The 25,463-nt window shown below is 46.5% G+C and overlaps 1 protein-coding gene across 1 annotated transcript in view; it reads left to right on the top strand.

Moving 5' to 3' along the window:
* Dnaaf5 (dynein axonemal assembly factor 5) overlaps positions 1-25,463 on the top strand; it is a 52,847-nt gene that overhangs the window by 23,258 nt on the left and 4,126 nt on the right. The window contains exons 5-12 of the mRNA XM_076840189.1: positions 268-500; positions 2,275-2,487; positions 6,377-6,520; positions 7,816-7,984; positions 14,684-14,831; positions 18,344-18,494; positions 19,390-19,546; positions 22,033-22,224. Of these exons, the coding sequence (XP_076696304.1) occupies positions 268-500; positions 2,275-2,487; positions 6,377-6,520; positions 7,816-7,984; positions 14,684-14,831; positions 18,344-18,494; positions 19,390-19,546; positions 22,033-22,224 (1,407 nt within the window). The remainder of the gene's footprint in view (positions 1-267; positions 501-2,274; positions 2,488-6,376; positions 6,521-7,815; positions 7,985-14,683; positions 14,832-18,343; positions 18,495-19,389; positions 19,547-22,032; positions 22,225-25,463) is intronic.

Below are 25,463 nucleotides of genomic sequence, written 5' to 3'. Positions count from 1 at the left end.
GTGATGGCTCTGCAGGCATGTGCCTGTGTCTGAGCTCATCACACGCACACTTTAAGTGTGTTGTGAAGCTTGTCGCGTACCACTTATGCTCCAGCAGAGCCATAAACAATACTGCAAGATGAATTCTGGCTCTGGCCTCATTCTATCTCGAGGCATTCTGAATTTTTAAAATCTCAGGACTTCAGGTGCCTAGAATAAGGTGTCATAGGTTGCTTTCCACACAAGTTGCTGGGTTCTACTCATGGGTCTCATCTTTTTGATCCCTAGAGAGCCGCCCTGGGCTAGGTTGTCGAGAGCTGGTCTTCAGGAACCTCTCCAAGGTCCTTCCTGCCATCTGTCGGGACATCACCGACTGGGTAGTGGGGACCAGGGTGAAGTCTGCACAGCTCCTGCCAGTACTGCTGCTGCACGCAGAGGACCACACCACTCAGCACTTGGAAATCATCCTCAGAACCCTGCAGCAGGCCTGTGCTGACGAGGAGAAGGCCGTGGTCAGCAGTGTGAGTGGCCTGATTCCATGTGTGTGTATGGGTGGTGAGTCTCAGCCTGTTGGGGTGTGCAGGGCTGGGTTACAAGTAGGTAATTGTGTGGTTGCTGGCACAGTTAGGATACAGGGCATTGTGGCACACACCTGTAATCCCAGTGGAAACTGAGGCAGGAGGATCACAAGTTCAAAGCCAGCCTCAGCAACTTAGCGAGCATCTAAGCAACTTAGCAAGACCCTATCTCTAAATAAATTTTTTCTTTTTTTAAAAGAGCAGGGAGGGCTGGGGTTGTGGCTCAGTGGTAGAGTGCTTGCCTGGCATGCATGATGCACTGGGTTTGATCCCCTGAACCATATAAAAATAAATAAAATAAAATAAAGGTATTGTGTCCATCTACAACTAGAAAAAAATATAAAAGAGCAGGGATATGACTCAGTGGTTAAGTGCCCCTGGGTTCAATCCTCAATACCAAAAAAAATGAGCCATTTAAAGCCTACTTTCATGTCATATGTCTGTCTGTCTGTCTCTCTTTTCCCCTCTCTCTCTCACACACACACACTCCACACACTCTCCTTCTCTATATATTTATACACACACACATATATGTATATGTCACTGAACCATATCCCTAGCCCTTTTTTATTTTGAGACAGGGTCTAATTAAGTTGCTTAAGGCCTCATTAAGTTGCTAAGGCTGACTTGAACTTGTGATCCTCCTGCCTTGGCCCCTTGAGCCACTGGGATTGCAGGTATGTGCCACTGTGCCCAGCTCATGTCACGTATTTTTACTTTTCAAAACCTACCATCAGGGGGCTGGGGTTTTGACTCAGAGGCAGAGTGCTTGCCTACCATGCGTGAGGCACTGGGTTCGATCCTCAGCACCAATAAAAATAAAATAAAGATATTGTGTCCACCTATAACTAAAAAATAAATATTCAAAAAAGAATATAAGCAAAAAATTTTTTAAAACTACCATCAGTTTTAAATTGTATTTAGTATTGTTTTACAAAAAATAGCTTCAGTGTTTTGGCGTCACTTAAAGGTGACTTCACAGAGCCAGGCTGTATGCAGTTTGTGTCTCTATACAGCTTGTAAGCTTTTACTTTCCCCACAAAGAACACGACTATTTTGTATCTCTGTCTAATCTTACGATGGATGAGAAGTGAGGGTGATGGGCACCTCTTGAGCATCGCTAAACCACATGTGCTGCACGCCCTTCATCCCTGTTTAGGTTCTGGGCAGCACCATGGGAGCAGGTACAGGGCCACCCAGTACCACAGGCCTCCTCCAACTGCTGCCACTGCCTCCTGGCAGCCCTCACCAGCTCCCTCTCTCTGTATTATATCACCCTGGGAATATCTTATGAATGGAATCAGCATGTGGCCTTTGGGATTAACTTTCTTTACATATAATGCCTTGAGATCAGCCCAGTTGCTACAGATCTCAGCAGTTGTTCTTTCTCTTACCAAGTAGAATCTGGGCTGTGGAGGTGCTGTGTGTGTTGTGCCAATTATCAATAAGAAGTTCAGGTCACCAATATCTGATGAGGGGCTTGAGGTGTAGGCAGGAATTCCATACCCCAGTCTGGCCCAGTGTTCCAAACCCCAGGTGTGGCCAGGTGTTCCATACCCCCAGATGAGGCCCCATGTTCCAAACTCTAGGTGTAGCCAGGTGTTCCAAACCCCAGATATGGCCAGGTGTTGCAAACTCCAGGTGTAGCCCAGTGTTTAAAATCCCCGTGTGGCCAGGTGTTCCAAACCCCCTTACTGTCTTCCATGTCCCCACACAGTGCATGAAGTCCGCAGAACTGATTGGGACATTTGTCAGCCCGGAAGTGTTTCTGAAGCTGATCCTGTCGATGCTGAAGAAGGCACCCTCTTCCTCTAGCCTTTTGGTCCTTGCTTCAGTCATTCGAGGCTGCCCACGGGATGCCCTCCAGCCACACCTCAAGGTCATCGCCATGGAGCTATCCCAGGCCCACATTTGCCAGGCATCTGAAAACGTAAGGTGGTGCAGTGGAGGGGCAGGCAAGGAGAGCGCGTCCTAGCATGGGGGTCGGGAGGTGTCCCACCTGGCTGTTCCAGTATAACTACTGATGGTGCTTGTTAGCAGGCAGCAGCATGTCTGTACCAGGCCTGGCAGAGATGTCCAGGGTCCTCTGGTTTAGGGACCTCACTGCTCTGTCCCAGTACCTCACTGCTCTGTCCACAGACAGCCATTTAAATTAGTTAAAATTAAACTAAGATTTCTTTTTCTGTTCCTATGGTCACTGAATAGTTCCAGGAAACAAACTACTTCCCAAAGGATGGGACTCAGACACAGTGGGTGAGCTGCCCATGAATAGGAACTTGGTTGCTCTGGCCATGTGTCATGTGTCCAGTAGCCACCTTGTTGGATAGCACAGGATAGACATGTCCATTGACATGACATGACAGTCTGCCAGAACATGCTGCTGTGGGTGGTCATAGGCCAAAGAGGGTCAAAGGTTGGTGGCTCAGCTCTGAGAACCCTGGACTACCTCCAAGAGAAGGAGTCACACCTGTCACATTGTACTTGGAACCAGCAGTGCATCCTTAGTGATCGACAAGCACTTGTTCCTTACCCATGCCACTTGGCATTTGGATAAAGCCTTGGTGTAGCTGGCCAAGGACTTGCAGGCAGACAGCTTGTCTTAAGTTGAGCAGTGATGCCTCTCACCTGAGGCTGAGACAAACTAGGTGGGTTGGCTCAATCACTTACATTAATTTGTCATTGTTTCTGCTGAAAACAAAACAATGGCTGCTTTATTTGGATGTGTTAGACTTGACCCTGTCCATTCATGCATCCTTCATGCACCCTAGACACTTCTATCAAGAGACTGGGCCCCACTGTCCTCCACAGGCCTGGGCATGCCCCAGGGGCAGCATATGCTCTGGCTTGAAGTTTTTTAGCAGCTGGGCCAGAGGGAGCACTGGCTGGGATCAGATAGCCCCTGGTCCTCTGTCCAGGCCCTTTCTCTGTTCTCAAGTGAAAGGCATACAGTTAAGTCACTTTATAATCCACTTTAAGAAACCTGTAAGCCATGTCTGAAATGAGCGAGAGAGGAAAGCAGAGCAGAGGTCGGGAGGGAATGGGGACCGGCTGCTATTGGTGGGGTTTTGGCTGCATTTCAGCTCTCCCCAAAACCCATTCTTAACACAACACATAATCTATGTAAGTTCTGCAGTTTTACTTCTGAGTAGTTCTGAGAAGATTTTGGTTCCTTATATAGATTTATAGGCCAGGAGCATTCTTTTTCTAGAAGAAAATACATATAGGGGTGTGTGTGTGTGTGTGCGCACGTGCATAAATAAATGTATATATGTGTTTAAATGTGTACAAACTTAATAGCAAAGAAAATAATCTTTTCATTTCTCAGTGCTAGTAGCAGAGAACTTGAACCTTATGGGCCATGATGTATTTTTGGCTCCTCATCTCTGGTTCAATCCAGGACAAACTTACTCAATGACCTTTCATGCAGAGAGGCCCCTTTCTGACCCAGTTTGATAGTGCATAGGCCAAGTGTTCCAACCCTGGGGCCAAAACTTTGTCATAATAAGAACTCAGGTCACTTTACTCCTTTCCCAACAGATTCAAGTTTTTGGCAAGCAAGGACAAATATCCAGGTCAAAGGTCATTGTTGCTTCTGAATTGACACAGCTAAGCTTCTATTCATGGGCAGCTCACCCACTGTGTCTGAGTCCTATCCTTTGGGAAGTAGTTTGTGTTTCCTGGAACTATTCAGTGACCATAAGAACAGGTTAAGAATGTCTTTCAAGAGCAAACAGCTGGGCACAGTGGTGCACTCCTGTAATCTCAGTAACTTGGGAGGCTGAGCAGGAGGATCACAAGTTCAAAGGCAACCTCAGCAACTTAGTGAGACCCTGTCTCAAAAAAGAAACTAATAAGGGCTGAGCAGGGCTAGGGTTGTGCCTCAGTGGCACTTGCCAAGCATGTGTGATGCATTGGGTTCGATCCTCAGCACCACATAAAAATAAATAAATGAAATAAAGGTATTATGTCTGCTCATCTATAACTAAAAATATTTTTTAAAAGAAGAAGAGCTGAGTATGTGGCTCAGTGGTTAAGCACCCTGGATTCAATCCCTAGTATACTCTACTCGTCCCCCCTCCCCCCAAAAAACCACCAGATTATCTAAATTCCATGTTAAAACGGGAATTTGTGCAGCCATTTTGTGCACGGTGAGTTAAATTGGACATGGTCACTGGGAGACTGGCTCTGTAGTGAGAGGTACTTCTCTGATGTCTGGCCCAGACACTGTACCTAGGCCCAACTGAAGGAGACTGGATTCTTGTCCTTGGGATGTATCAGCAACAGGTTACCAAAATGAGGCTGTAATGTGAGCACAGCACACTCATCCTCTTTAATGAACAGGGACATAACCTTTACCTCAGTGGGAGACCTCTGGTGCTTTAGCTAGTGAATTACTTTTTGCAGATGGCATTCCAGAAGCAAGAGACAGCACTGTCCCCTGCTGTGTCTTTTTTCCTCTGTGTGACTGACATGGAACATCCTTTGATTGGTTGGGAAAGCAAGGGATGCTAAGGTCTTGCTGTTTCCTCAGATGATGCCCGCGACCCTCTGCCCACCTCTCATTTGGGTTTATGGTGAGACCTCTCCACCAAAGCTGAGAGGATTGCACACCTTTTAAAAGTGCATTCCCTTTGATTTAGTTGAAAAATGGTGGCTCCTTAGATTTATGTGTCGGGTCACCTAGACATTGGCCCATATCTCATTGCAGTCTTAGAAATCAATCAGTAAATCCAGGCCAAAAGAAATAGGGCTATGGGGAAAATCAGGAGTGGAATAAAAGCGAAAATCTACAGCTGCTCTTGGGAGTAGGCAGACAGGTGCCCTGCAGATCAGGATGTCTGTGGGTCAGAGCAGAGCTGGATGCAGGGGAATTTCTGCGTGCACTGTGGCACTAGTGAGTGGGTCAAGAAATTTTAGAACCCCTTCTGTTGTCTAGCCAAATAATTTTCATACTTTTTTGAGCTCATGCCCCATTAGTAAAAAAATATATATATATATATATATATATATATATATATATATTTAAGCATTTGCCTCAAATACATGTACAGTTTTTTCTAAAGCATATGTATAAATTAACATATGTGAGCACTAACCCAGTTCATTCTATACTCTGTGAAGCATGCATAAGACAGTCATGCTACAGGGATGTCATAGAAAGTACATGTGAACAGAAGCCTAGGATTCTTGGACTCTGCAGCACCTGGTGTCTTCACATGCTGCAGCCCCTCCTGTCGCTCCACCCACACTATGTAGTGGATGTGCCTGAAGCTGAGAAGGAAATGGTACGACCCACCCAGGCTTTAGTGCCCCTCTGCATCAGGAAGCACTTTTTGAAATAAGAATTTTGTTTTTATTAAAACCTATCCTTATGGAAATATTCAAAAATGCACAAAAGCAGGAAAAGTAGAGAAATGCCACTCTGTGTGCCACCCCCCACTTTGGTCAGCAGCTCTTGTGTTCTTTAACCTCCCTCTACATCTCTTGAAAAAAAAAAAAAAAGCCCTTGTGGAGAGCGGGAAGAGCTCTGAGTTATTTTAAAGTGAAAGCAAGATACACGTCATTTCTCTTGTAAACATAGAGTACACGTCACTGATGTTCATGAACTTCTAAAATGTAACTTAAAATACCACTAAGCATTTCACAGAGTGAGCTGAGCCTTTAGCTCTCAGCCTCTGTTCTCTCTCTGTGCTGTCTAAACTGTGCCCTTTGGTGACTGATGTGGCAGGTGAGTCCTCTGGTTTTGCTGTGCACATGGGCCGTGTGCTCTGGGAGTGGCACACGCGGGGCACTGAGTGCTGTCCTCTGGTCTCTTCCAGAGCCTCTACCTGGAGCACCTGCTGCTGTGTGTGCAGGCCCTGGTGTCCACATGTCAGGAGGACTGCAATGCAGCCAGCCTACAGCTCATGGAGGTGCTGCTGACCATAATAGCTGTCTCAGGTGCCACTGGCCTTGGAGAGAAGGTGAGACTGATAGAGACCCCTCCATACTCTGTAAAGGAAATGTGATCATCTTCTCCAGGCCTCCTCTACATCTGGATGTCAGGTTTGGGGTGTGTCCTGTGAGCAAGATGAAGGAATGTGGGACAGTTGGGATGAGTCATGCATGAGGTTGCCATGGGGTTGTCCCCTCTACCTGTAGAAGTATTTTAGCATCTAGAAGGGAAGACCGTTAATTGCAGAGCCTATGGCAAAGAAGGAACCTCAGGAACCTGCAGGTATCAGTGGGGTCTCAGGAGTGCACACATGCCTGTGTGGCTGCAAGTCTAGAGAGAAGAGCGACGGCACAGTGCTAATGGCAGTTCCACTCTGCAAGATTATTTCTGTCGCACTGGCACTGTATTTATAACTAAAAGTCTCTCATCCACCAGTGCCCCTGGCCTCAAGGACCATTTAGGACCCAAGGTGTTGCTCCCTGGCTGGTGTTGAATGTGGCTCCTCTCCAGCACCATTTCTCAGCAACCCTGGGGCTGGTTCTCTCTGGGAGACTTAGGTGGCCTATGGGCTCCTTCCAGAGGGAGCCTCACATTGAAGGGGATTGCTAACCTCCTTTTCCTTTCTTGAGACCTCTTTAAACTTTTTTTATACCTTTGAAAATAGCCTTTGCAAAGGGCATGTGTCTTTGCAGTCAGCTTGTCACTAATGAGGCCATAAACACTAGCAAGGTGGTGCCTTGGAGCCACAGGAAGGAAGTTGAGCACCATGGGCTGGCAGGAGAGGCTGCTGGGCAGCTGCCACCAAGATCTGGAGGACTTCCTCATGTGTTTGAACCTTGGGAGGAAGGCTCAGGTTAATGAATGGGTGGCTGGCCAGCCTGACATTTAACCACTCTTTGCCCTTGTCCCCTCCAGACCCATTTTCATACCTGATTTTGCTTTGAGGTCTGAGGGCATGGGAGAGCTAAGTGAAGGAGGGTGAAAGGACAGTCTTTGGTGAAAATAGTCTCTAAACCACTTGAACCGGCCATAGTGGTACATGCAAGACCCTGTCTCAGACTAAAAATATGAAATGGACTGGGAGTGTAGCTCAGTGGTGGAGCACCCTGGGTTCAATCCCTAGTACTGTAAAACTACTTGGCCCCATGTCCGTGCATAGCCAGTCCGTGCGTGGCCAGTCCCTGCTCGCACCCGACATCAGAAGGTTCTTGAGCAGTTGTGCCCTGGAGCTCTGTAACCCTGGGTGCCACTGGCACTGAACTGTCATAAATGCATGTGTCTTAAAAATGAGAATCGTACCGACCTGTGACTGGTATCTTCTAGGCCCAGGAGACTATGAATGCATTGGCCTCGGTGGAGAATGTCCCCAGCAGCCAGGACCTCTATCGCAAACACATGGGCCCCCTCCTGGAGCGGCTGACTGCTTCGCACAGCGACTGGACGGTGCATTCTGTAGAGCTGCTGCAGTTCAGTGTGATCGTCACCCAGTCAGGTGAGCCCCACATGGTGCTGGCCCAACTCCCAGCTCAGTCCACAGCCACCTCTCTTCTCCACAAACAAGGATGCAGGTCACTGATCTGATTTGACTGGGGCATCAGAGTGACTAACAGTCACCTTACCTGTGGAGAGGAGCCTTGTGACAAGACCTCTCAGAGATGCCAAGTACCTATTTGGGGTTTTATTTGTGGTGCTGGAGGTTGAACTCAGGCCTTGTACTTGCTACAAATGCTCTCACTGAGCCCCAGACCCAACCCAAAAGGCCTGTTTTGAAGTGTGGTAACTCTTCAGAGTCTGTCCCAGCACATGGTCTTTCTTTTTTTCTCTCTTTATTTATAGTTATGCATAGTGGTTGGGTTCACCCAGATAAACTCATACATGCATGGAAATTGATTTCAGTTCAGGGTCCCCCCAACCCTTTTCCCTTCTGTCCTCCCTCCCCTCTCCCATTCCCTTCCTCTACTTGACTTCCTTTTGCTCATCTAGTAATTTATATTAGAGTGGAGCACAGGGGCACATGCCTGGAATCCCAGCAGCTCAGGAGGCTTAGACAGAGGATCACAATTTCAAAGCCAGCCTCAGCAATTTAGCAAGGCCCTAAATCTAAATTTAGAAAGACCCTATCTCAAGTCTTTTTGATCAGTACTTTATATTATCTCTTTTTGATTGGTACTTTATATCATCTTTAGCTCCCCTTTCCTTTATTTTAATCTAGCTTCCACATACAAGAGAAAACATCAATGTCTGAGTTTCTGAGTTTGGCTTATTTCACTTAGCATGGTATTATCCCCCATTTCCATCCTTTTACCATCAATTGCCATATTTTTGTTATTGTTTTATGACTCAGTAGAACTCCATTTTATGTATATACATGACAGTTTCTTAATCCTTTTATCTATTGACAGACATCTGGGTTGATTCCATAATTTAGCTCTTGTGAATTGAGCTGCTATAAACACTGAGACGGCTGTATCACGTAGTATGCCAATTTTAGATCTTTGGGAAAATACCAAGGAGTGCGATGGCTACGTCATATGGTGGTTCCATCCCTAGTTTTTTGAGGAATCTCCATACTGCTTTCCAGAGTGATTGTACTAATCTGCAGTCCCACCAACAATGTACAAGTGTTTCTTTCTCCCAGCCACCTTACCAGCACTTATTGTTGTTCGTATTCTTGATCATTGCCATTCTGCCTGGAGTGAGATGAAGTCTTCGTGTAGTTTTGATTTGAATTTCCCTGATTGTTAGAGATGTTGAACATTTTGTCACATGTTTGTTGGCCATTTGTTTCTTCTTTTGAGAAGTTTCTGTTTAGTTCTTTTCAGGCACACATTTTTCATAATATACTTTGGAAATGGAATATTTGATGGCCTTTTATATAACCTGTATATTTCAGATACATATGGGGTTTTTTTTGTGGTGCTCAGCACCTCCAGCCATGTTGTGCTAAGAATGTAGTAAAGTGGCTTTGGCATTTGGAGGCCTCAGCTTTTCTTTATTTTCCCAGGGCCCCCAAACGTGGGCTTTTTCTGAAAGGAACAGCACTGCTGCCTGACCCTTCCTAACAAGTGTGGAACACACACCTCTGAGTGTTCATGAGGCCTCCATTAACAGAAGCTGTAGTGGTTCATTGCATATATCCTGCAATTTCCCAAGTGGACAGACTTGTCCAGCAAGTCAGCCTTTTCTGGTCTGTAGGCCCCCACTGTCCCTTTCCTTGCCACTCCTGTGGCTCCCCCAAGTGGTGCCACTTTGAGGTGTGCATGTTGCAATCACACCCTGGGTCCAGGGTGCCTCTGTCAGCCTGTGACTTCTGTGCAGCATAGCAGTCAGTCACCATGGTTGGTCTTGGTGGCCAGTGCTCCAAGGCCTAGAAAGAAGTCCAGAATTATTCTTTGTCAGTTATGTGCAAAATTATCTCTAAGTAGAAAAGAAAGTAGAAAGAGTAGGGTTGTGACAGCATTGACACTCATGCCAGACACTGCTCCAGTTGCTTCAAACATCAGCCTCTTGTGTTCTTGTCTCTGGAGAGGCACAGGGAACTCCGGTGACTGACCCAGCGTCCCAGCCGACAGACTGAGGTGTAAGCCTGGGCAGCATCCAGCCCCTCCCCACAGGCTGGGACCCCAGGGGCCTTGTCTATGTAATTTCACTTTTTACTGACTATCACCCAAAAAGGATCTCACATATCAAATTACTCCAGGATGCAGAGATCGGAATGCTAGGTGAGCACACCCTCAGAGATAGGCCTTACCAGCAGTTAGCAGGAAAGCCAGGACCTGAGGCTATTTCCCTTGGTTCTATTTCCACTTTAAAATATTTCTTATGGTGCTGGCATAATTGATTGACAACTTGCAAAATAAATTTGTGCATACATCTCATATCATAACACCAAAAGACAGGATATTAGCAATATGTTAAGCCCCAGAATCACCACTGAAACTGATTCAGTGATTCCAGCTGTATTTTTCTGAGTCTCTGCTGTGCATTTGTGTGTGCATTTGTCCAGAGTTATTCTTTGTCAGTTATGTGCTGGTAGAGCACATTATTATATTTATATTATATTTGTATAATATATGATTATATTATATACCAGTATATTATTATATTGGTAGAGTGATTCTGAACCATGTACAGCAAGAGGAATGAAAAGATGTGTTTCATTTGTGTACTATATATCAAAATGCATTCTACTGTAAAATAAATTAATTGATTTTTTTTAAGTATTTATTTTTTAGGTTTTTTTTTTTAGGTGGACACACTATTGAGGATCAAACCTAGCACCCCACACATGCCAGGCAAGCACGCTACCACTCGAGCCACATCCCCAGCCCAAATTAATTGATTTTTAAAAATAAAGAACAAAAAGAAATCTCAAAATATATTTCCAACACAGTATCTAGGCAGTATGGATTATTTTTGCATTCTTCTCTGTTTTTTTCCAAGTTTTCTATGATGAGCATGTACTACTGTAATGAATGGAGAAAGCAAAAGGATTAGAATAGTTTTTTAAATATGAGAGATTTTTGTAGTCTGGGTATGGTGGTACATGCCTATAATTCCAGTTACTCAGGAGGCTGAGGCAGAAGGATTGCAAGTTCAAGGCCAGCCTCAGAAAATTAGAGAAGCCCTAAGCAACTTAGTGAGACCCTCTCTAAAAAGAAAAGGGAGTGGGGGCTGGTAAATGGTAAAGCACCACTAGATTCAATCCCCAGTATCTATCTATCAATCAATCAATAAGAGAGATGTAAAATTTTTGCTTAGTTATAAAAGTCCTGTGAGAGGGGCTGGGGCTGGGGCTGTAGCTCAGTGGTAGAGCACTTGCCTAACACGTGTGAGGCACTGGCTTCGATCCTTACCACTGCATAAAAAAATAAATAAAAATAAAGGTATGCTGTCCATCTACAACTACATTTTTTTTTAAGAGAGAGAGAATTTTTTTTAATATTTATTTTTTACTTTTCAGTGGATACAACATCTTTTTTTTTTTTTTTTTTTTTTTTTTAATGTGGTGCTGAGGATCGAACCCAGCGCCCCGCACATGCCAGGCAAGCATGTTACCACTTGAGCCACATCCCCAGCCCGCAACTACAATTTTTTTTAAAGAAAAAGAATCATTTTTTAAAAAAAAAAAGTCCTATGAGAGAACAGCTTTTTAGTTATAAAACATTTAAAACTTTCAGAAAGTGAGGCTACAAAGAAAAGAAATAGGTACAACTGTGCCTTTATATGAAGCCAGATAAAAAGGGAGGTATCACAGTAAACTCCAGCATCAGGCCTATGTGGTGTGGGACTCACAGGAGCTGAGGACAGCACAGACCCACGCTGCAGGCAGGACATTCCAGCCATGGGAGAGCGTTGGTGTGTGGCCAGAGCAGAGAGCTGTCAGCATTCCTGGTAATAAAGAAATACAAGTTGCAAATCCATCTATCGAATTTGACCAAAAATAACAAGGCTGTCCCCGTGTCATCAGCTCAGTGCCTGGGATGTGGCAGGCAGTGGAGCAGGCAGTGCTTATGAAGGGCACCTGGGGCAATGAGGGTATCCACGCTGGCTCAGCAGGCACATTGGGAGAATTGATCTGAACTGTGGAAAGAGCTTTGTGCCCAAATATTCAACAGGGCATGAAGTGCTAGTAGGAATTGGAAGTGATCCAAATACCTAGCATGAAGTTGAAAGGATAAGGTCATTCCCCCAGGAGAAGAGCCTGGCCACCATCAGAGCCCCATGGAGCAGGGCAGTGTGACAGGAGGAGAGAGGAGGACAAGGGCAGCAGTGCGCCCCTGGCAAGGGGAGCAAGCACCAGCAAGGCAAGGGTCCTAAGGCCCTTTGTGCCTTTGAGTTTTGGCCCTTTTAACATTCTTAATACCCAAGGAACTGCCTCACAAGTACCACCTAGCCGCAGCCCTGGGGTATCAACCTGGGGGGCCACGTGGCCCTTCTCCCCATACTCCAGCCACCATGCCAGGACCCAGGGACATTATGCTCACTTTGTATTTAGGCCAGCAAAGGTAGCTTGTTTCCAGTTAAGATCAGAAAGGCAGAAATAGTGTCATCTTACGGCAGGAAGGCCCTTCACCTAGGTCCCTAGAGAGTCTGCCTGAGTAAATGCTCAAACAGGAGACGACACCTACCCCAACAACGCATCAGCCCCCCAGGGTGGGAAGATGAGGACCCAGCTAAACTTCATGATCCCCTAGTGGCCTCTAGCTCTGCCAGGTCTAGTCGCACGTAGAGGGTCAGTGGGTGGACTGTTCTTTCAGACTGGCCTCAGGTCCAGAACCTTCCCGCCACACCCCCACCACCCGCTGAGCTTCAAGCTTTTGGACTGCCCTGTGCTGGCAAGAGGTGTGTGTGCTTGAGACACAGTGCAGCCACTGGGATCTGTCCCATTGTGATTTTTTGAGACTTAGACATGAACGATCAAGGGGGACTTTTAGGGTCCGTGCTAAGGCCCTGTCCTCTCTGTCACACCATCAGGGACTGTGATGATATCAGATAGCACTGCACAAACATTTTCATACATCACACAGAGAGCAGAACAGACCCAGGAGTCCAGGGATGTGTCCAAGGATCAACAGCCAGAGGTACAGGGTCAGGCTGCAGCTTCACACCCCTCACCTCAGTCGACAAGAATGCTGGACTTAACTGTCTGTTGAACACCCGTCGCTGGGCCTTCCATTTGAAAAGGCAGTTCCCAAACAGCAGTGTCGGCTCCCCTGACTTAAAAGGCCATGGCCAGGGCTGCTTCCCTGGGTGTAGTCACTGTCTATCCATGGCTGTCGTGCTGTTTCTGTGTCCTAAGGAGAGAGTGAGGCTGTGCTGGAAACAGCCTAGCCTCTGCTCCCCTGCACACTGTCTGACCCGGAAGGCAGACCCACAGATGGCAGAAGCTTCTTAGGAAAGTGCTACCTCCTGGTTTTGCATGTAGCGACTTTTTAACTTACCAAAGCGTTTTTGTGTAAGTTGTGTGTTTAATACCCTTTATCCAAACACTTTCTGATCCACACAATGCCAGCCATGTTCCGGAGTGGCACCCCAGAAGCTCCACTGCTACGTGGATGCCCAGCCCCTGTGGATGCTGGCTCTGCAGGTCCACACCTGCCATTGCAAAAGTTGACATTCTCTTCCCAAGGTCAAGTCTAGCATAGTGTTGTGTGAGTATCAAGAGCTCTTCACTGGGTGCTTAAATTCACCCATCTTTATACCTAAGTAAGGATAGATACCTGCATTTTTTAGGATTTTTTTTCCCTCTTTATTTTTGTTAGTATGTGTTTGACCCAGACTTTAGATATAAATAAGAATTTGTTGGGTCTCAATTTGTAAAGAATAGCTGGTAAAATGCTCAAGTTAAAACTGTTTGCAGGAGGGAGGCCAAAGGCATCCATTGAGGCTTACACTTTCCTTTGTGCGTCTTGTCCCTCTACTTTTTGTGAATAGAACTTCGGTCTTGGGAGATTGATATTTACTCTGAATGTTCTCTCTCCTTCTCTCATCTGAACATTTTGATACATTTGTCACTTGTTCAGAGTTGACAGAGTCTGAGCAATCCTCTGGCACTCACCCATGCTATGCTGAGCAAACCTATACTTTGGGGATCCCACTCCTTAGTACATCAGTTCCTTTTTCCAACATCTTGGTAGCATTTGTACATGGCTTCCAGGGATGAATGAACCCTCAGCACCTGGCTTCCCTGTTTCCATCTCAAAGGCTTAGACAGCTCTGGGATTTGAGATGCTGAATCTTAAAAGAGCAAAAGTTTAAGTCACTTGGCTTGTTCTCTAATTTATCACAGAATTAGCAAAAAACTTGTTGAAGAGAATATAGGCTCGAGAAACTTGTATTCGTTCTAAACTATGAAGTCCTGATTGTTGGCACAGGACAGTGAAGAATTTTCTGGGAGGCCCGTGTTTACATCAGTCAGTATGACAGCAGAGATTGTTTCTTTGGGGCCATAATTCAGTGAGCTTTCAGATCAAATGCCAACCTATATGTGAAGTCTCCTCGTGGTATGGGAAGAATGTATATATGGGTGTACATGTATTTAATGATTCTGGTCTATCTTTCTTTTTCTTGTGATGTGAGCCACAGCAGGCCTTTCCCAAGCTCACGTGCTCCTGGGTCTCTTTCCTTCTCAGCCAGGCCCCCACGGGATGACTACAGCTTGCCACAGCCCCGTCTGTCTGTCTTACAGGCCCTGCTGTTGGAGAAGCGCTGCAACACGTGGTCCCCACCCTGCGGGCCTGTCTGCAACCTGCCAAAGACCCACACATGCGCCTGAAGCTCTTCTCTGTCCTCTCCTCAGTGCTGCTAAGACCCAAGGACACCATTGACTCACAGGGGTAGGTTGGTTCCAAGTCGGTGCAGAGCCCAGCTAGGGCCCTTCTCCATTCTACAGGGCAGCGCTCCCCCTGAGGTCTAAGGTGGGAGCTTGAGGCCACCCCTGAGCTTCTTGGTGACCTGAGGCCCTGGGTTTCTCCTCACTGGGTAAACAACAAGATCGGGACAGTAGTGCACAGCGAGAAACACTGAGACACTAAATCAAAGTGGTTTTAGTGTGGTCATTAAAATTCCATTGAATGAAAAAGTTTTAGGGAACATTAACTATTAATGGTTTATATATTAGCTGTTCTCCATTTTAAAAGCTTTTTGGTACCTTTCAAACCTAACAAAGAACTGATTGAATCACCGTGGATGGTTAGAGTTAGACATAGTCTCCTGTTATCTAAAGAACTTTTAGGTAAGCATTAAAACAGAAAGGGCCTCCACTCTTACGGCTTTGAAGTAAGAAAAGGGCAGACAAAGACCATGGAGAAGGAGAACCAGTATCTGGAGGAGGAGCAGCTTCAGATCCCAAGGTTACTCTGAAGGGGGGAGACCTGGGGATGAGGCCAGCCACTGCCAGGCTGCTTGTCCTCCTTTGTCAGTCAGAGAGTGTCCACAGTCACACTGGGCACCACCCCAGTTGACCAGGAGCAGGTAGGAGAGGCGGTGGGGCCTGTACGCCTGGGTCTCACAGATGGAGACCTGAGTGTTTTGGCTGTTGACACCTGACTTCTCCGCTGCCAGGGAACAAGCCAGTCTATGCAGAGTGTAGCCACAACTGTAAAGTTTCCTATGGAAATAATTTAGTCATTCACACTTCTCTTTGATTGCAACCCTAATCTCCTCTCTGCTATTGGGCCTCTAGCCAGCCGTCAGGAAATTTTGTTTCCTGCTTGTCTGCAAAAACCTCAGGGCTAGAAGGGTCCATAAAATGGCATTAATGAGCTCCTTGGCAGCCAGCCACAAGCAGGCAGACACACACGTGGTTGACCGGGAGGCAGCACAGCCGTGAGGACTGGCCAGGCCATGGCCTCTCCGTACTCCACCGTTTATCTAGAAGAACAGCAAACACTCTTCCATGAGCACAGCTAAGCCCATGAGCCCAGCATTCCAGAGATGTACTAAGGGCTCCTCATGGAAGGAGATTGGCATCAGGAGAACAGATTATTCAAAGTACAGTTGTTCTGGTGAAGGAAAGATTTAAAACACGATGTCGTTTGCTTTTTACCTGGGGATCATAATGTGATAGAACATGTCTAGTTGACATGACTGGACTGTGGGGAGGAGCCACTGCTGGCTGTGGCCCATGCAGAGTGGGGTCATTGTCAGCAACTGCCAAGCACCTCAGAGAACAGATAGCAGCACCTGAAGGTGACCGGGAGGTTCAGGTTCAGGACACACATGGACTATTAAAGGGCTCCCAGGGCCTCCTTATATCTACCAGAAACCCCAAAGTGACAGCGAGGGACATCTGGGCAGGACTGCCTCGTGTCCGGGTATACTATTTTTGGGTGTATCTAGAGAGCAGGTCCCTTTCCAGAGTAGGATGCATACCAGCCGCCAGCCCAGCATGCTCGTCCTATGCAGGCCCCTGGCTCCTGTGGCTGGCAGGCTCCCTGCAGGCCTGGTTGTGACAGGGCCTTCCCTCCTAGAGTGGCCTGTGGAGTGACCTGCCAAGGGATGCTTCACTCCTGTTTGCCTCCTCCTCACAGCTCCTGCTCTCGCCAGAGCATCTGAGAGGAGATGTGGGGAGGAGCTGGTGCAGGAACATATCCCGGGCTGCCACCATTCACTCCAGTCCCCATTGGTTGTGAACTGGGAACATTTTGCCAACCTGAGAGTAAAATATTTACTTAAAAATTGCTGCCAGGGGGCGGGGGATGTGGCTCAAGTAGTAGTGTATTTGCCTGGCATGCGCGGGGCACTGGGTTCGATCCTCAGCACCACATACAAATAAAATGAAGATGTTGTGTCCACTGAAAACTAAAAAATAAATGTTAAAAAAAAAAATTGCTGCCAGGGAAGGTGATGTGTGTGATCTTTTGGGCCTTGTCCCATTCCATTAGGCCTCTTGGCAGAGCAGGGTCCTCTGTTTTGAAGGGACCTCTTGGATGTGTCACTCGGACGTGTCTTAATGATAGCAGGGCCTGGTGTGCATCTTTACAGTATTCCTATTTCAAAGGAATTTGTCATTTTCTTACTCCCCTTGTTTTAATGGTGCTTGTGGCAGGGTCTCATGGAACCATGTGACTACAGCCATCCTGAGGGCCAGGGTCCAGCCAGCACTCAGTACTCACTCTCACCTTTAAGCCCACAACTTTTTTTTTTTTTTTTTTTTTTTTTTTTTTTTTAAAGAGAGAGAGAGAGAATTTTTTAATATTTATTTTTTAGTTTTCGGCGGACACAACATCTTTGTTTGTATGTGGTGCTGAGGATCGAACCCGGGCCGCACGCATGCCAGGCGAGCACGCTACTGCTTGAGCCACATCCCCAGCCCCAAGCCCACAACTTTTTGAGGGCACTTTTACCTGAACCATCTCAGAAACAGGTGCAGGGCGCTTGGTCATTCCAAGAAGTTCTCTTGTGAATCACTGCAGGACATGATAGTTCTGTGCTTAAAAATTAAAACACATCGATGCAGACATGCAGCTGCATCCCCCTCCAGGTTTGCTTGTCCACCTCCCTCCCGGCCCTAAAGCCCTGCTGGGGGCAAGCACCTGGAGCCTTCAAAAGAGAGGGCCACGCATGTGGGGTGGTCTCTCACTGGCACAGCTGGTACTGGAGACAGGACCTGTCAGGAAGGGCCTGCAGGTGCAGGAACCAGCAGGATATATGAGGCTTCTGCCATTTTATCAGGGCACTCAGGCGTGCAAATGCAGAGCTACAGAGCTGAGGTGAAAGTGCACGGGCTAGGTTCTGTATTGTTTGTCCTGATAGCTCAGGGAGCTAGTTGGCCACTAGTAGAATGAAGCCGCCCTGGCTCTTGGCAGGAGCTTCTTCCCTCCCTGAAGCCTGGCGGCCCCACAGCTGCTGCCCTTGCTGAGGTGGAGTATTGCGTGGTCGAAGGAACCCATTGGCCAGTTTCCGAAAAGTGAACACAGATGGATGTGTCTGCTGGGCCGGGGAGCTGCTGTGGCAGGGTTCAAGGTAGCTCAGGCCTTTTCCATGAAGCCACTGGAGCTGCAGCCCCTGGTTTTAAAGAGACTGAAACACATCCTCAGACTGTAGAGTTCCCCCGAAAACCAGGACCTACCACTGGTCCAAGAAGAGGCCACCAGAGTCCTTGGAAGAGCAGCCCTGCCATGCCCACTGTGACTCTCCCTGGTGGCTGGGCAGCAGCTCCCTCTTCCACTAGAGAAGCAGCCTAGCCCTCGGCCACCTCCTCCCCAGGAATGGAAGTTCTCCTGTGGGTGTCACTTCCAGTGCTTCCTGTTTGGCTCTTTGAGCCCAATGCATTTCCCAAATTAAAGTGCTTTCCTTGGCGTGGATCCATCTGCCTCCCTCACCCACCTTCGTGCTTTGGCTCCAGGCAGTTCCACGGCTACCTGGAGATGGTGCTGAAGGACATCCTGGCTCCCAATCTGCAGTGGAGAGCAGGGAGAACAGCTGCAGCCATTCGCACAGCTGCCGTGTCCTGTCTGTGGGCGCTCACCAGCAGCGACATCCTGTCAACCACACAGGTAGGGACAGCCTGACGTGTCTGGGTATGAGAAGGAAACCTGCAGTAGGAAACCTGGGGCCTCACTTGGGGATGCATGGGGCCCGCACAATGCTTTTCTTACAAGGAGTGAGAGAATGCACAGAGGGCTGTACCTGGGGGCTGGCGGGTTGGGGCCACAGGCTTTGTGCCCTCGAGTAACCTGGGGGTCTGGCAAGGATTTGGTCTCCTCCTCTTGGTTTATTTATTGAATATCCTTTACAAGACTAAGAATTTAACAGCAGGGTCCCTGAATGGGGACAGGCCTCAGGCTTTTTGCTCTGCTTGTTAGCATGTCCAACTTGTGCAGGGATCTGCAAGCTAGAAAACCATGGCTTCCTGCCAGGCCTTGTGAATGTCTTATCCTCCTCAAGGCCTTTGTGCTGGGCACCCATAGTATGTGAGCGCCCCCTCCTGGCACATGGGAGGACTGTCACTCAAGCTAATGCTCTAGATGCTGCTGGACCTGCACAGCGCTGGGTAGTAGGATTTGGGCCTTGCTAAGAGTCAGCTGACCACATTAAAATAAAAAATGTTGGCCTGGGGTTGTGGCTCAGTGGTAGAGTGCTCACCTAACATGCATGAGGCACTGGGTTCAATCCTCAGCACCACATAAATTATAAAAATAAAAAAATAAAGATATTGCATCCACCTAAAACTAAAAAAATAAATAGTTAAAAAAATAAAATAAAAAATAAAAAATGTTCAAGTTGTGCAAGTTTTAAAATAAATCTACTTCTAAGTAGAACTTTCAAAACAGCCCTTCAGACTGCACGATGTCTGTGATTTGGGAACTGCTCTACAGGCAGGGGTGCCAAGTAGTGTTCTGATGGGCAGGACACCTTCCCGGCATCCCCTCACACCCCGGCCGGTTGCAGATGCAGGAAGTGCGGGAAGCGCTGATGCCACAGGTGCTGGCCACCCTGGAGGAGGACGCCCAGACCACCCGGCTTATTTCCTGCCGTGTCCTGAACACATTTTTAAAGACAGCTGGTGACACAATGGATCCAGATAAGCTCATCAAGATTTATCCAGGTAGGACACTGTTCATCAAAGCATATTGTTTTCCCATTTGCCGGCAAAATGCTGTCAAGCACTCTGACTTCTGGCTGAGTTGGTTCTACAAGTCAGATCCAGCAATGACAGATATAAAACACCCAGTGAGTATAACATGGCGGGCGGGAGGTGGACATTCTGGACCAGAGTGAGGGGGGGAGGACAAAACTCCATGTCCACAGCATCCAGGGCACATGACAATAAGGGTAGCAGGGACCCCTGGTCAGGCGGGTGCTGTGGCCAGGCTCTCACTGTGAAAATAAAATCCAGGACAGCTTCCTTCACAATACACTGGAGAACGTGCCCCTGTGCAGCAGACAGGGACAGAACCGACAGCCCAGACTGAGACGAATGCAGGAGGGGTGGGAGCCAGGTGGTCAGTTAGGAGCCACCAAGAAAAGGATGTGCTGAACCAAACCAGGAACTCAGAAGGAAATTCAGTGGCTCAGGGGGAGCTTGTAAATACAGTGGCAGAAGAACAGAGAAGGCCAGCCCCAGAGCAATGGGCAGGTAGGTTATGGGCCTGCCTCACATTCTCTCATCAGAAGCTAAGACATTAAAAACACCAGAGAAAACAAAAGGCAGGCAGGAATAAAGAGCAGCCAGGTGATGTGAAAAGAACCAGTAGGGGCTGGGGTGGGGCTCAGTGGGAGAGCACCTGTTTAGCCTGCACAAGGCCCTGAGTTCATCCCCAGCACCAAAAAAAAAAAAACACCCAGAAAGCTCTGGAAAAATGCATGTCTGTTGTTGCTTATTTCTTAAAATGGGAGCACCCACACACTTAATTTCCAAAAGATGATCTTTAAAGACTTCTGTAAATGAAAATAAGTCCTGGAATTTAAAGCTCAGTGTGTTGAAGGCGTGGAAGAGAAGGTGAGGTGTGGCCTGAGAGGAGTTAGGAGGTACCTGGGAGAGACAGGAGTGCGCAGCCCTCTGCAGACTCTCAGTCCCGCTGCAGGACAGACACTTGTGCCTCCTGAAGAAACTTGAAGTCCAGAGCCTTCTCATCTCTTCTCTCAGCTTTGCTTTTTTAAAGTTTTTGTTTTATTTTTGTTGAAACAGACGTTTTGTTCCCACCGACAGTCTTTAGGATTCTATTTTGGGGCAGGCTTGGCCAGTGTGACTTGCTGACTGCCCAGGTCAGTCTGGTTGCTGTTTGCTTTTAAAAAGAAAAGCCAGGAGGAGACTGCACATGTTGGGGTTTGTCCTGCAGTTTACAGCAGAGGTGTGGTTATTTTCATGACAAAAGAATTCAGAAGGTTCCTGTACCTCTCAGTGCCCCTCTGTGCTCTTAAGGTGATGTGTTGAAAGAACTGTTGCCTACTTGCCCAGAGACGGAGGGACACCTTGACCCACTGTGATGAATGGGAATAGCAGGACCAGCCCTGACAGGAGGCATCAATTCCATCAGTTACGTTGCAGCTGTGACAGAAGTGAACTTGCAGGCAGCCTCTTCTCTCCGCAGTTACAGAGTTTACATGAGGAAGCACCAGCCCCATGTGATCTGGACTTGACCCAGGCGCTCCTAGACCTGGAGGAGTGTGCCTTTGCACTTGACTCTGTGCCCTGGCTGCCATGCACACATCCTGACTCTCACTTGATTCCTCATCCTGAGAAGCCAGGGTGATGTGCTTGCCTCGCAGGATGTGTGGACATCATGCTACGTGCCTGGGGCAGTTTCCTCCCCTGTGCTAGTCCTAGATGTGGAGATGTGCGTCTTCTGCACAGTTTACAGCAGATGCCCACCACCTTTGGGAGCACATAGGTGTCTCATGAGGAAGCCAGAGGCCCCTCTTTGTGGGACACCCTGAACTTTGGATATTTTCCATGCCTTCCATGCAGGATAGAGGACACATTCAACCCATGTGCCTCTCCCATCAGCACCTTCTCTTCCTACCCATACCAATCCTCCAGATGCCAAAGGTTTTCTTAAGATCATGGGGAAAAGTATAGATGTGGTTAAAAATCTTACTCTCTTACTTTGAAAGTTTCACCCATCAGGAAAGAATGTTCGGTTTTGGAGGGCAGAGTGGCCTGGTTACAGTGGCCAGTAGAAACAAACTCAGAGCCATCACTGTCACTGCCTCAACCCTATCCAGAGGCGACAGTGGTGAGAGGAAGAGTCAGAAACCCAACCCCCTGCCAGCTGCTGGCTGGGAAAGATGGGCAGCCAGCCTGGGAGGCCTGTATATGATAGACATCTTGGAGCCTCTGGGCACAGCGGCTGGGCAAAGTGGAGCTGCCGAGCCTGCAGGCAGGTGTTAGAAGACAGTACAACCTAGGCCCAGGCCAGCACAGAGTGCCTCGGCTTCAGAGCTTGAATGCCTGGTGTCTCCCTCAAGGTATGGGTTCGTGGGACCTAAGGGCAAGTGCCTCCAGTTTGTGGGTTAAATATTGTTAATGGATCTCTACACCCAAAGTGTCGGCCTGCACCCTCTCACTCCTGTCCGGGCCGCTCCTCTTAGAGCTCTTGAAGCGCCTGGATGACGTGTCCACTGAAGTGAGGCTGACAGCGGCCTCCACCTTGCTCACCTGGCTGCAGTGCGTCCAGAGCTCCGAGGGGAGAGCCTACTATCAGAGCAGCATTCAGTACCTGTACCGGGAGCTCCTCGTGCACCTGGATGACCCCGAGCGCACCATCCAGGATGCAGTCTTAGGTAAGCTAATGGCCCTGTGCCTCCACACACCAGGGGCAGAGCTGCACTCAGGAGACTGTGGCCGTCCCTCCCAGCTTTGTCTCTGTGATTTTAGTGCTGATACCATCGTAGGAATTAAAGTTGAGAAAATGGTTTCTCACTTATTTTGTTGGTGCATTGTAATAGTGCATACTGATGGGTTTGTTGTTACAAATTTGTACACTCACACAGTACACAAGATGACCACGTAATCCAGCCAACATCGTCCCCGGCATTCCTTCTGCCCTCCCCACCTCTTACCCCTTGGTCCCTCTCCTCTGCTGGTCTCCCTTTGATTTTCATGAACTCTACCCCCACCTTTCTTTCCTTTTTTCTTGTCTAGTTTTCACATATGAGAAAAAACATATGACCCTTGACCTGAGTTTGACTTACTTCATATAACATAATGGTCTCTAGTTACATCTATTTTCTTGCAAATTATATAATTTCATTTTTCTTTATGCCTGAATAAAACTCTGTTGTGTATATATACCACATTTTCTTCATCCATTCATCTGTTGATGGACTTCTAGGCTGGTTCCTTAGTTTGGCTACTATGAATTATTGCTGCTGTAAACATGAGTATGCATGTATCACTATAGTGTGATGATCTTCAATTCTTTAGGATAAATACCAAGACATGGGTTTAGCTGGGTCATATGGTGGTTCCATACCTGTCCTTTTGAGGAGCCTCCATACTGATTTCCATAGTGGTTGTACTAATTTATACTCCCACCAGCAATATAAAAGTGTTCTTTGGGGCTGGGGTTGTGGCTCAATTGCCTAGCACATGTGAAGCACTAGGTTCAATTCTCAGCACCACATAAAAATGAATAAATAAAGGTATTGTGTCCATCTACAGTTAAAAAATAAAAATCGAGAAATTTAAAAAGTGTTCCTTTTTCTCCACATTCTTTCCAACATTTATTATTGTTTATATTCTTGATAACTGCCATTCTGGCGTGTGAGATGAAATTTCAGCATAGTTTAGATTTGCATTTCACTAATTGCTAATGATGTTGAACTTTTTTTCATATATTTGTTGGCCCTTGTATTTCTTCTTTTAAAAAGTGTCTGTTTAATTTGTTTGCCTATTTTATTAATTTGGTCATTTGATTTTTGGTGTAAAGGGTTTTTTTTTTGGGGGGGATGGGGTTTTTTGGAGTTCTTTATATATTTTAGATAGGATTCTCTGTGAGAAGAATAGCTGGCAAAGATTTTCTCCCATTCTGTGAGTTCTCCTTTTACATTCCTAATTGTTTCCTTTGCTGTGCAAAAGCTTTGTCCTTCAGTGTCATCCCATTTATTTATTAACTCTTGGCACTATGTCCTGAGCTTTGTGGGTCGTATCGAGAAAGTCGTTCCTGTGCCTATATGCTGGAGTGTCGACCCTATGTTTTCTTCTAATTTTTAATCTAATTCTAAGATCTCTGATTTATTTTGAGTTGATTTTTGTGCAGAGTGAGAGGTAAGGGTCTAGTTTCTTTCTTCTACATTTGGATAACCAGTTGTCCTAGCACCATTTGTTTTTAAAAGGCTGTCTTTTCTCCAGTGTATGTTTTGGGCACCTTTGTCAAGGATTGGATGAGTGTGGAAGTGTGGGTGTGTCTCTGTGTCTTGGATTCTGTCCCACTGTACAGGGTAGAACATGTCTGTTTCTCTGTTGGTACAGTGCCATTTTTGTCACTCTAACTCTGCAGTGTAACTTGAAGTCGGGCATCGTGATGCCTCCAGCACTGCTTTTTTTGGCTTAATTGCTTTGGCTATCTGGGTTTTATTCTTCCAAATGAATTTTAGGACTGTTTCTTCTAGTTCTGTGAAGCATGTCATTGATAATTTGATGGGGATTACATTGAATCTATGTATTGCTTTTAGTAGTATGGTCATTTTAATAATATGAATTCTGCCTGTCCATGAACATGAGAGGCCTTTCCATCTTCTGAGGTCTTCTTCAATTTCTCTCTTTGGTGTTCTTTAGTTTTCAGTTATAGAGAAGTCTGTAGTAATAGAGAAGTCTTTCACCTCCTTGGTTAGATTTATTCCTAGGTGTTTTATTTTTTTGAGGCTATTGTGAATGGAATTGTTTTCCTGATTTCTTTCTCAGAAGATTTGTTGTTGGTATACAGGAAAGCAGTTGATTTTCGTATGTTGATTTTGTAACCTGTTACTTTGTAAATCTGTTTATTAGCTCCAACGTCTTTTGGTGAAGTTCTTTAGATCTTCTAGGTACAGAATCAGACCATCTTCAAACAGTGATGACGTGACTTTTTCCTTTCCTATTCCTATCGCTTTCATTTCCTTCGGTTGCCTAATTGTTCTGGCTAGAGTTTCTGGCACAGTGTTAAACAGGAGTGGTGACAGTGGACATTCTTGTCTTGTACCAGATTTTTAAAGAAATGCTTCCTATTTTTCTGTGACGTTTGCTTTGGGTTTTTCCTAGATTGCTTTATGATATTGAGGTAGGTTCTGTCTGACCTCAGTTTCTTCAGTTTTTTAATCATGAATGGGTACTGAATTACATCAAAGGCCTTCAATAATGAGGAAGTAAAAGTTGAGAAATTTTTTAGTAATTGTTAATTCATTTAAAATAACAGTAACTGGGAGTGGTGGCGCATGCCTATGATCCCAGTAACTCTGAAGGCCAAGGCAGAAGGATCATAAGTTCAAGGCCCTCTGGGCAACTTAGCCAGACCCTGTCTCAAAATTAAAAAAAAAAAAAAAAAAAAAAATTTAAAAAGGGTTGGGGATTAGCTCTTTGGTAGGACACTCCCAGGGTCAATCCCTGATACTAAAAAAAAATAAAATGAAAACTAACATAACAGTAAACCCATTATGTAACAACACAAATAACTTGTGTTTGGGGAAACATATTTTCTAAAACAAAACAGCAGAAGAGTGGCGGAGCTCTTACATTTTGCAACTCTCTCTAACATCCAGCTTGATGAGAGGTGACTAGATTCTCACATCTGCCGCTGCATCCAATCCTGTGGGGCTTGTAGTTCTTTGGTTGAAACCGGAAAAAGATGTGTCCCCACCTCCACCTCACATTCAATTGGAGTAGCAAAGGGCATTTTTTTTCTTTTATTTATTTATTTGTATATGGTGCTGAGGATCAAACCCAGGGCCTCACTCATGCGAGGCAAGCGTTCTACCACTGAGCCACAACCCCAGCCCTCAAAAGGCATTTTTAAAGCCTTTTCAGATAATTGTGGGTCCTCCCC

This window comes from Callospermophilus lateralis, chromosome 19, assembly GCF_048772815.1.
Source record: "Callospermophilus lateralis isolate mCalLat2 chromosome 19, mCalLat2.hap1, whole genome shotgun sequence".
Classification (NCBI taxonomy): domain Eukaryota; kingdom Metazoa; phylum Chordata; class Mammalia; order Rodentia; family Sciuridae; genus Callospermophilus; species Callospermophilus lateralis.
The sequence above is the reverse complement of the archived record's forward strand: the minus strand, read 5'-3'. Positions and strand labels throughout refer to the sequence as shown.